The following is an 11346-nucleotide window of genomic DNA, read 5'->3' as shown; positions in this document are numbered from 1 at the left end:
GGGCTGCAGCCGCATGGCAGTGCAGGCAGGCGCCCACCAGCACCTGTGGAGTGGTTTTTGTACATGGTGACAAGAGCGAGCTCCAGCTGCAGAACCAAATTCAGCAGGGTTTGGTACTCTGAAACTGATGCATTTAAGTGAATTAATTAAAGATCTGCAGGAGTACTGCATACCATTCTGGTGCCCCCAACCTAAGAAAGACATGGAACTATTGGAACAAGTCCAGAGGAGGTCCACAAAGGTGCTGAAAGGACTGGAGCACTTTCCCTATGAAGACAGGCTCAGAAACTTGGGGGCTGTTCAACCTGAAGAAAACAAAGTTGTGTGGCAACCTCATTGCAACCAGTATCTGAAGGGTTGTTTGGGGAAGCCAAAAAGGCACTATCAGGAACTAGCAGCAGGTACTAACTGAAAGACGGAAAATTTAGGTTAGCTACTAAGAGGAAATTTTTTGCTGTGAAGGTGGTGAGACACTGTGACAGACTGCTCAGGGAGGCTGTGGAGGCCCCAAGCCTGGCAGCCTTCAAGGCCAGGCTGGATAAGGCCTTGAGCAACTTCCCCTTAACACACTATGATTCTCTGCAGAAGAGAATTTGACGCTCTAACGGAGCTGTTATTCCTCAGCCGCTCCCTCTGGAAGGCGATCCTGGCTGCTGCCTTATGGCAGGACTGAGACTTCACCGGTTCCGTGGGAAGGCAGCACGGCGGCCTGAGGCGGCACGGTAGCGGCCGGACGCCAGCCCCCGCCGAGCCCAGCTCAGGTCCCGCCCGGCTCCCGCGGCCGAGGGCACACGTGGCCCTTCCCGGGAGCGGCACGAGACGGCGCTGCGCAGGCGCCCGGGGCCGGAGCGGGCGGGGCGGAGGCAGCGGTCGGGCCGGGCGGGGCGGCCCGGGCCGGTTGGGCGGTGGCGCGGGGAGCGACCGCGCAGCCCCTCAGTCCCCGGCCCCGCGCAGAGAGGCGGCGGCTCCTCCCGGCTCCGGCCCGGCCCGCGGCGGCGGCCCGAAGAGGCTCTGGCCGGTGCCTGAGAGCCGCGGGTGGAGGAAGTGGAAAGGAAGGAGTGGAGCCCCGCCGGGCGTAAGTTCTCGCGGTCTGAGGGGAAAGGCAGTGCGGAGGGACGGGCGCTGCCAGCCAGCGGGAGGCTGTTCCTCCTCAGTGCCTGCGCGGTGACAGAGAAAGTGTCCCATCTTCAGCGGGTTAGTGGATGCTTTCTGCCTTCGGAGACGTGTTCCCCGGGGGAGTGTTTGTAGTCTGCGAAAAGCGAGGCTACCAGGGAGTGCATCCCCTCCCTGCGGCAGATCTGTCAGCGTTTCCTCTTTGCCTTAGCCTGGCTAATTTATCCGCAGCGCGGATCATCCGTTCTGAGCGTTCCGAAGGAAGTTTCGGTTCACGTGCTGGCAGAGGTGGTTTGAACGATGTGCGTTGACCTAGTGATGGTGAGGCAGTTCGGGCTCCGTTTCCAGTGAAGTGTCCTGCTGTCTGGAGGCAGTGAACCGCCGGCAAAATGTCATAACTGCTGAATGACCTCATGTTAAAGCAGCTTAACTCAAAAACGATTTTTTAAAAAGCTTCGGAACTACTCTGAGCTGTGTAGCTTTCTGTTAATATATCGGTGTTGTCACCATTGCTGCCTTGCAAGTCTGTGTAATTGTTGACTATAGGAATGGGAAGATTGTAAGGTGTGGGTTGAGACTGGATTCAGTTTAACCTTTGTACCCTAGTACCTGTCACCTCGTTTAACTTGTCCTCGTGACTACTCCTTACAATATAGTTTAGGAGATGGACTTTATAATATGCTGTTTGCTATTTCAGATATAATTCGACTATTGTATTGGTATGCAACTAACATGTCTGATATTGACATGATGTCATTTCCCCCGTGATCCTCAGTTTCTTCTTTTAGTGAAGTTTTTTCTTTTGAATCAACTTTTAAAACTGCCATTCCAGGTGATTTTAAATTTTCTTCATCACTCCTTGGATGTGGTGTATATACGGTTAATTTTACCTGTGCAGGAAAATAAACTCAGAAGGTTTAGTCAAGAGAATTTTCGAGAGCCAGGTTTGCCAAATAAGAAATTGTGTCTACTATTTAAAAGGGACACTAGACAAAAATTAGTATCAGCTTTTCCATGTTTCTTGAATGAATATGGCTTGAAAAACAGATCTAGAGAGAAATGCATTATTTGCTGGGGTTCTCACTGCTTTAGTGTTTGGGATTTTTGTATATGATCAGGACATAACATCACTTAGAAGTTTCTGTGGCACATGATGTCATTTGAAACTGAGTGGGTCCAAAGAAGATATGAACCTCGTGTGTCTTTTTTCTTCTGGCAGGTGGCAATCACATCTTCTGATTCTTTGAAGCTCGGTGCACCAGCTGCAAAGTCTCTGAAAGGATAAGAGAAGGATGCGCGTGTCCAGTGTAGATTTGCCCATTGCTGTGTGGAGATGTGCAGGTTCAGCGTGTGCTGCTCCTCCTGGGCAGTGCCTATGTTGAGCAGAGGGCAGCTGTGAGGGCAGCTGCTGCTGAGGGATTGTTGCAGGATCAGTGGGTGAAAGCGGCTGGAGCAGCGAGGACAGAAATTGCAGGGCTGAGGAGCCATGTGAGTGTGAAGATGCGTAGTGGCTGTGCTGTGTGTCTGGGTGCAGGGAGATGGGCGTACCCGTGTGCAAACATAAGCGCACAGAGCAAGAGGTACGGTTGGGTTAGCGAAGGGCTGTGTGTGCATAAAGGGACACTGTTCAAGGAAGGGTGCAGAAGAGGACTTGATGCTGTGCCTCCTTGTCCGGCCCCAGGGCCGGACCGTCGTGAAGTTGGGCGGAGGAAGGGAGAGCCTGAGATGTGTGTGGTGGCATGTGAAATGTGCTGAGGGTTGGCATTTCTCTTCCTTTTGGCGTTGGTGTGTTGTTGCCCAGTTGGTGACTTTCCCAGGAAGGGAAGGGGTGATGGGAGAGGGTCTCTTTGGGGAGAGCAGTGCAGACCAGCCCTTCCCGGGGCCCCTGGTGGCAGGGCTGCAGATCGGAGAGAGCCTCGTGCGGGTGGGCGGGCAGGAGTTGCTGGCCTTGGTGTGCTGGTGGAGGGGCACTCTGGTGCTGTGGCTAGAGCTGGAGCATCTTGAGAAGTGTGAGGTGGCCTTCTCCCGAAGCAGTGGGTGTGCTCATGTAGCACATGAGCTGCTGGGGGGCGAGGATGAGGCGTTTGAGGTGCACCGGCGTGCTGTGCTCAGCGTGGCGTGCAGCGCACACATGGAGAGCAGGGCTGTTGCTGGGTTGTGCGAGAGCTGCGTGGTCTGGAGTACGGGCGTGGCAGGGAGGTTCCTGTGGCAGGAGTGTCCCTGCGGTGAGCCAGCGCCTGGGAGGGGAGGAGGACGCCCGGCTGGGAGCACAGAGCCTGCCCTGCAGCACTTGTGCTCCCCAAGGTCCCATGGGCGTAGCTGGGTGTTGCTGGAGAAGCCCCAGGTGTGTGCAGGCCTGTGATTTGGGGGGCTGGGAGGGCTTTAGGCGGCGCTGGCGCCGGCCTTGAAAGCGCCTCCCGTGCTGCCCAGACTTCCTGGGCCGGAGGCCTGGCCGGAAGGTTTCTGCCACCATTTTGTGGGAGGGAGATGCCATTTTGTTCAGTGTGGCAGCTCCTGCTTCCTTGTACCAGGAAGTACTCAGATATCAAAATATTTCTATGCAGCTCATGCATGGGGCACGTAGATAGTTAGAGTTGTCTGTCTGAAGGAATGATTCAGCAGATTCGTACTTAGATACGCTAATGATATACATTTCTAGAGGTCTGTAAATGAGACATTTGTAATGGTAAAATCCTAAGCCTGAGGTAGGTAAAGCAGTGTCTCTTGAGAGCTGCTGGAATGAATTTGTAGATGTGGATGAAATGCATTGCACAAAGATAAAAGGCAGGTTCATGCCTTCCGCTTTGCGTGGCTGTAGAAAAAGCACTGAGCTGTTTGGGGAGCAGCCAGGAGGTGTCCCAGAGCAGTGGGACGTGCCCGTGGGCTGTGGAGCTGTGTGAGGTGTCCGCCAGGCAGGCCTCAGCAAACACCGTGTCATTCCCCGGAACAGGGATCGAGGTCTGTCCCTCGATCTGGGCTGAGAAGGCTCCATGGCCAGGCAGAGCCCAGAGGGATGGTGATGCAGTGCATATCCCTGGGGGAGGCCCTGGGCATGCCATGGCCCTACCAGACATGAGCAACACAGGCTGAGAAAACAGAAGGCCAGAACAAAATCTCTCTGTCAGAGGATCACGTGCCTGGGGACTTAAGTTGTGTTTTCTCTCTGAAGAGTCTGTGGAGTCACGTTGTGCACTTGTGGGTAAGATGTTGCATGCCCCAGATGCATGCTGTTTCCATGGTGGAGTTGAGACGCAGGCATTGGTGCAGGTGCTGGCTCAGGGGCACGCGGAGCAGCTTCAGTCTCTCTAGAGGGACACTCCACACCACAGAGCGTGGGGTGCTGTGACAGGGCGTGGTGGTTTTGCCCTCTCTCACTTTCAGTGGAAGTTTTATTCCTGCAGGTAATAAGGTCTCATCAAATCACAAAATATCCTGAAATGGATAAAATTACCCACAAGATCATCAAAATCCAACTCCTCGTCCTGCACAGGAAACTAGACTAATCACCGCATGTGCCTTAGACCATTGTTCAAGCGCTTCTTGAGCTCTGTCAGACCTGGTGCTGTGACCACTTCTGTGGGGAGCCTGTTCTAGTGCTCAGTCACCCTCTGGGTGAAGAACCTTCTCCTGATACCCAGCCCAAACCTTCTCTGACACCACTTTGGCCATTCCCTTGGGTCCTGTCACTGGTCACAGGAGTGTAAATATCAGTGTCTGCTGCTCCTCTTACCCTCGCAAGAAAATTGTAGACTGCAATGTGGTCTCTCCTCAGTCTTCTTATCTCTAGACTGAGCAGACCAAGTGACGTCAGCCGTTCCTCATATGGGTTCCCCTCATGGCCCTTCACCATGTTTGTTGCCCCCCTTTGGACACTCTTGACAGCTCAATGTCCTTCTTGTACTGTGGTACCCAGAACTGCCCCCAGCCCTCGAGGTGAGGCTGCCCCAGTGCAGAGCAGAGCGGGACAATCCCCTCCCTTGTCCGGCTGTGATGCTGTGCCTGATGCACCACAGGACACGGGTGACCCTCCTGGATGCCAGGGCACTGCTGACTCATGTTCAGCTTCCGATTGGCAGGACCCCCAGGCTACTTTGCAGAGTGCCTCTCTTTCCCCAGTTACACACATCCAGAATACTGTACCTGTCACAGGTGTAGTATTCAGTACTTGTCTGTGGTGGGTCAATTGCTTAGCAGCACCCGCCCCTCTTCCGTGCATGTGGCCTCTCATGATTGTCTGGCGGAGCCAACCTGTGCATGATGGCTGCTGTGCTCCTTTGTCAGCACTTTTTGACAATGTCATGCCCTGTGTGTTCCATATCACGTTATGCTTGGCTTGCACTACCATGGCCCTATCGGTCTACCCAGAAGTATCACAATCTCCGGAGATGAGCCACTGAGTTGTTGCCTTCTGGCTTATTGGGGGAGGGAGCTTGAATAGTAAAAGCCAGTGATTTTAGCCTGCGTATGTAAAAATGCTTTTTTTTTCTCTTCTTTTTTTGTTTTGGAGACAGGGTTATTGGTGAAGATGCAGGAGCCAGAACTTGTTGCAAAAGCCCTGCGAGCTGTTCTTCATGCCTTTAAAAATGGCGTACGTTTGTCAGAACTCCAGAATGAATATAGGTCCCTGACCAATGAGTCCATTCCCTTCAGGCACCTAGGATATGACACACTGGAAGGCTACTTGGAGAGTATCCCAGGAGTAGTCAGAATGGAAGAGAACAAAATGGGAGAGGTAAGAATCACGGTTCAGAATTTCGGTTCAGAAATGGCTTTTGTGTTTGCAGAATGTTCCTGGTTCATAGCTTTATCTTCTTTTGTGCTGTGGATTTTTGTAGGCTGCATATGGTGCACTAATTCTGGGAGAGGTGGAAGCTGTGAAATAAAATACTAAGTGCTCCTTATTTTCCTGCCTGTGCATTCCAGACCCAGAATTGTTTATGCAGAAGGTGTAAAGTTGCAAGGCTTTTTCTTGGAAATGTGAATTCTGTGTGGAAAGATCACTTGTGTGACTGTGGAGATCTGGCCCCTTTCTCAGCATTTCTGACTTTAGAGGATATACTAGTGGCTTGTCCTGGGACCTTAAAGAAGTTTAACTTGTGTGTGTTACTCATCTCTTCTCAGTGGAGTTTAGCATAATTTTTTTCCTACAGTAAAACTCTGAAACGCTGTTGCTTATAAGCCTGACAGTGCTTGCTTTGGACTTGCGATGCTTGTTTGTTGTGGATTGCAGAGCAGCAGGACTGCAAATATGTGCTGAGGTGACAAAGAGCTCATGTAAGTGAGGTGCCTTGCTGCAACATTTGCAAGTGCCTCAGCTTGGCAAGTGTACAAGGGATAAAGGGTCGTCACGCAGATCAAGAAGGAAAAGCAGATCTTAGCAGAGGATTGGTATGGTAGAAGAGTTGTCCCTTATTCCTTGCTCTTGATGCACTAGCTTGTGTCTCCTGGTGGAAGCAGTTTGCTAGGACCACGAACATCCTTGCCCAATAGTCTTGACTTCTTGGTTTGAAGTCAGAATATGTTCTCCTGATAGCTGGTATAGCTGTGTGACTTGCAGATGATCTGTGTGGCAAGCTTGAAGCCTCTCCCTCATTGGAGCTATGGTTCTGGGTTCCTTAGGTGGAGCAAAAAGCTAGTGGATGTTTGGCACAGTGTGTGGCAGTCATAGCAGGTTTGAAGAGACAGGACTTAAGGCTGAACTTCCTTGTTTGCTCAGCTGGATTGGGATGGCATCTGTGAACTCATAACTCTTTCTCCCTCGTTAGCTGTGGGGTGAGAATACAGTGGGTAGTATCCTGGGTTTTGTCCTAATACCTGGAAATGTGGCTGTTTTTAAGCAAGAGGTTCCCTTTCTGCATATTTACATCAGAATTTGCCCTTTTACGGCAGACAAGCAAGTTTGGGATTCTTTTCTCCAAAGCCTGCCTCAGCGCAGCTACGTTAGTAACAGGATTGCAGGTACCTCAGGTCTGGGAACATTGGTGATCCTGCAATTAAATGCTTCCTCGTGGTGGTTCTGGCAAATAGCCATCTGTTTCTAACTCGGGCCTTGCAGGGTGTAATCTGGTATCCTCCCATTCCCTTGAGAGCCTTGTTTATCCACTAATGCGATGTGTGCTGAGAGCCTTGTGAACTCTTGGATAGCACTAGGGGCAGTGAATTCTTTGCAGCAGCTGTTACAAGAGAGTGAAATGTGGCTCTACGAGGTGAAAAAGGAGAAAGTCAGGGGTCTTGAGGTACTTGAGGAGGACTCACTCTGGTTCAGAAATGCCACCTGTGCTCTGCATGACTGAAACAACTAAGAGGAGGTGCCTTGTTGAACACCTGGGAGGCAGGAAAGGTGCAAAGACTGAGCCTATGTTGCTGTTTGATGACACTCCTGTTGCCACTGTCAACAGTGTGGACATAGCAGACATTAAGCAGAGTGTGGCTAGCATGACTATGCACTCATGTGGGCTGCTAAGCTACCTGGGACTGCTACAGGCTGTATATCATTATAAGCCTGTTCTTTTTGTTCACCTCTCTCCAGAATACTTGAGCTCCATTATAGTGATACCATAGCTCAGAGTCCACACAAGGCCACTGCAAGAGCACTGGCAGTCAGCCAGTCTCTCTTCATGGCTCTGGGAAACCCGACCCCCCGAAATGTCTGTCAGGACCCTTGCCTCTTCCTTTAATCCCCTTGTGGACAGTGGGGCAGGACAGCAAAGACAGGCACACCCAGGGGTCTGCTAGCAGTTAATGATCATGACTGCAGTCTAGATAGTCTTAAAAGGACTTTCCTCCTGCTAGGTCAGCTGTCCAAGATGTACCAGAAGAAATGCATTCAAAAAGGAATAGTATAAAGTAGGCAGTAAATAATACAAATTGATCTCGAAGTGCCACATGTTAGTGCTGCCTTAAGTGTTTGTGGGAGGTGAATATTAGCTAGGTAACTGAGGCTGAACAGACATTATCTTGGGAAGGCAGTGATCTAAATTGTGCTTTGTCCTCTTGATACTGAACACTAATTTAGCTGTCTTGAATGTAGGAAAGATTAAATCTGATGACTTTTTCTTTATGCGGTAGCTATGTCCTCCAGTTTCCACAGAAGATAAGAATTAAGTTCAGCATACAGAAAGCACTGCAAGGGGACTTACTGAAATACTGTGCACCTGCAACAGGTGGTTGTATCATTTCAATGAACCCTACTTTGCTTTGCCTGATATTAATTTATGAGAAATGTGTTGTTGCACTTTTGTCTAAGAAAACTTTGACTTCTGCTTGAATAATTAGGCCCCTTCAAAAGGAGAAATTTGAAGACCACTTTGCTCTGCTCATCTACCCCATCCCTTTTTACATCTGAATTAATTTTAATTCAAACCACTTTGTTAAACTTCATCACTGTGAAACAAGGGAAGGAAATGCAAAAAAAAATTATTTAGAACATTAGTGACAGGAAAAACCTGAAATGTATCAGAGATGTGAAAATGTTCATTTATAAGACTCTGATAAACTGTATAAGGACAAAAAATCTTTTTTATTGAGACTTTGGTCAAGTGATCAATCAAAGTGATCAACAAAGGTCAAGTGATCCATCCCATGCATCCACTCCTGTTAGCTAGGAGTTTGAGGAAAGCTCTCATACTCTTTTCTGGAAGTGGGCACAGACGGGCGCCTCTCTGAAGAGCCAGCACATGACTGTCCACAGCTTGGGCTACAACCAGAAGAAACTGGAAATATTTGTGTTGTTCAGGGGTGTGATCTCATTTGAGGTCGCAGGGAGTTGTTGCAACAGGTCACACAACCAGCATGCTGCTGTGGGTTGACACAGGCTGCTGAGGAGTTATGAGCTGCAGTGGTGGACAGGAGGAGTTCCTGTGCGACCTTCCAAGTTTGGGAGCAACAGGGATGCCAGGATCTCTGTCTTGGGGCAGGTGATGAGACAGGAAGAGTTATGAGTAGTGGACAGACCAGTGTATGGCAACGTGGTGGCTATCTGTGCAAATATCTTAAGTGGGAAGAAGGGGCAGACAAAGCAGCTGATGCCTTCTTTTGACAACCGCTGGGTAGGGACAAGGCATCCATGTGTGAACAATCCAGGATATTTCTGGGGTCTCCTGCTCCCAACATGCTGACACATGCAATGAATCAATGAGGAGAGGTGCTCTGCTGGACACAGTCCTTGAAAACAAGGAACAATTGCAGATGTAAAGGCTGGGAAGAGCCATGTCTGTGGCTAGATGGTGTCTGTGAGCCTGAAAGGAGGGAAACAAAGCAAAAAGTAGAATCAACAATGCAGGACTTTGGGAGAGCAGACATTGGCCTGTTCAGGAATCTCCTTGGAAGATTCATGGAACACAGTCCTGAAGAGAATGATCTAGGAGAGGTAGTGAGCTTACAAGGCTTGCCTCCTCCACTTTCAAGAATGATATATTCCAGTAGTTGAGGGGAAAGAGCAAAGGAGGCAGGAGCACTGACAAAACTGAGCCATAAATGCAAGCATGCATGAGGTGGGAGCAGGGAGAAGCAGCCTGGGAGAATTATACAGATGCTGCCTGAACAAACCTACATGGACCTAAGAAAGACTGCATTTACTATTCATTATTCGAAGACCAAGACAAAGTGCCGTCCCCTTGAGAACAGCTCCCAGAGCACTGCCAGTTCTGAGCAAGTGCTTCCAAAGAAAGTCCTTAAAATAGCTGTGAAGATTATGAAGGGGCTGGAACATAACGTCTCTGATGCAGGGCTTAGAGAGAGGGGAGTGTTTGTGCTAGAAAAGAGAAAGCTCAGGGAAATCTTATCCTTATGTCTTTTAAAGGGAGTAAAACAAACATGGAGCCAGACTCCATCTCCAGTTCTCATTGGTATTCAGTGAACAGACAAGAGACAATAATAGCAGAGTGAAATAAAAGCAGTCCCATGTAAACATTAAACCGCCCAGTTTTTTACTGTGAAGCTGGCTAAACAATGGAAGAACTTTTCCAGAGTGGTTGAGAGTTCTTCATCCTTGAAGATATTCCACCACCTGACTAACTAGGTCTAGTTGATGCTGCTTTAAGCAAAGATGCTATATGACATGAAATATAGCAATGTTTTCCAGCTTTAGTTTTTCTGTGATTCCTGGCATTCAATCACTGCAGTGGTGAGACTGCTGGATTGCTGTTTTTATCAGTGCTGACTGTGCAGCAGGTACACTGTCTGATTTGTAAGTAGGAGTTCCTGCAGTAGGAGAGCTCTCCCTGACAAGGAGAGGTCCTCCTGGCAGTGGCTCTGTGTTGAGCCAGCCCAGCAAAGGTGCTGGATGTGCAGCAGAGGAGGAGGAAGAGGAGGGGGAAGGATGAGCTGGAGAGCATTGCTGGAGAAGTTGCCTGGCTTCTAGTGTCATTGTCCATTGCCCTTGTTTTCCTGGGCTGTGTGGGTCACCCTGGAACAAGAAGAGAGACCCCTGGAACAAGCTGTTGTTACTGCTTAGCAGTCTCTTGCTTTTGTTGTTTTTCTGCTTTGATGGCCCTGTCTTGGATGTGAGAAAAGATCCTTTTTGGAGTTGTTGTTTGCTAAATTTCAGAGGTGCTGGTGAAATCCCTGAGTTTCTCTTGCCCCGCTGCTGTGCAAAATGGTCATCTCTGATGTTCCTTGGGGTCCATGGCTAGCAAGGTAGCAGTGCTGGCCCCATGGCACTGTTGAGAAAGGGGCCTTTTCACACCCTCTACCACCACCACAGAATGTGGCTGAGACCACAGACTTTCATTTTTAACTTAGTGCTTTTGGGGTAACTGCCTGTATCCTTATGGAGTCCTAGAGGAATACTCACCCAGCTGCCTTTGCAGCAGTTGAATGGCCCTGTGGTGTTTGGATGTTGAGGCAAGAGGCCATGAAGTTGGGTTGGGAGATACCTATGGGCTTGTTCAAGGCTGGGCTGTTGTTGGGGGCCAGCCCAGTGCCTGTGATTGGTGCAGCCAGGATAGTTTTGCAATTTTTTCGGTAAGTGGGGCAAAGGCAACCCTGCTCCACAGGGTCAGCCAGAGCCACTGGTGAGGCTCTGAGGAACCCCACTGCTGCAGCTCCATGGCTTCCCAGATCTAGAAAGCAAGATTGTGGGCCTGTGGGATGGGAGTTAGAAACCAGGCTGTTTCTCAGAGGGCCCCAACCTATGTGGAAAGGTGATGGAGAAGCTCTGGCTGTCTGGTTTGCTGATTTCTGAGGTTCACTGAGATTTCTTCTGGGGTTTCACAAAAGGAGAGTGAGATCTCC

The 11346-nt window shown here is 49.8% G+C and overlaps 1 protein-coding gene across 3 annotated transcripts in view; it reads left to right on the top strand.

The window, feature by feature from the left end:
* The first annotated feature begins 879 nt into the window (after positions 1-879).
* TDRD7 (tudor domain containing 7) overlaps positions 880-11346 on the top strand; it is a 45230-nt gene continuing 34763 nt past the window's right edge. The window contains exons 1-3 of one of the 3 annotated variants that reach the window (XM_084225244.1): positions 880-1075; positions 4064-4312; positions 5625-5845. In XM_084225244.1, the coding sequence (XP_084081370.1) occupies positions 5639-5845 (207 nt within the window). In that variant the 5' untranslated portion in view covers positions 880-1075; positions 4064-4312; positions 5625-5638. Of the gene's footprint in view, positions 1076-2983; positions 4313-5624; positions 5846-11346 lie in introns of those variants that run through there. The other 2 variants (XM_084225242.1, XM_084225243.1) reach the window with 2 other exon arrangements.

Source organism: Fringilla coelebs (genome assembly GCF_963513975.1).
Source record: "Fringilla coelebs genome assembly, chromosome: Z".
NCBI lineage: Eukaryota > Metazoa > Chordata > Aves > Passeriformes > Fringillidae > Fringilla > Fringilla coelebs.
This window is presented reverse-complemented; position numbering and strand designations above follow the sequence as displayed.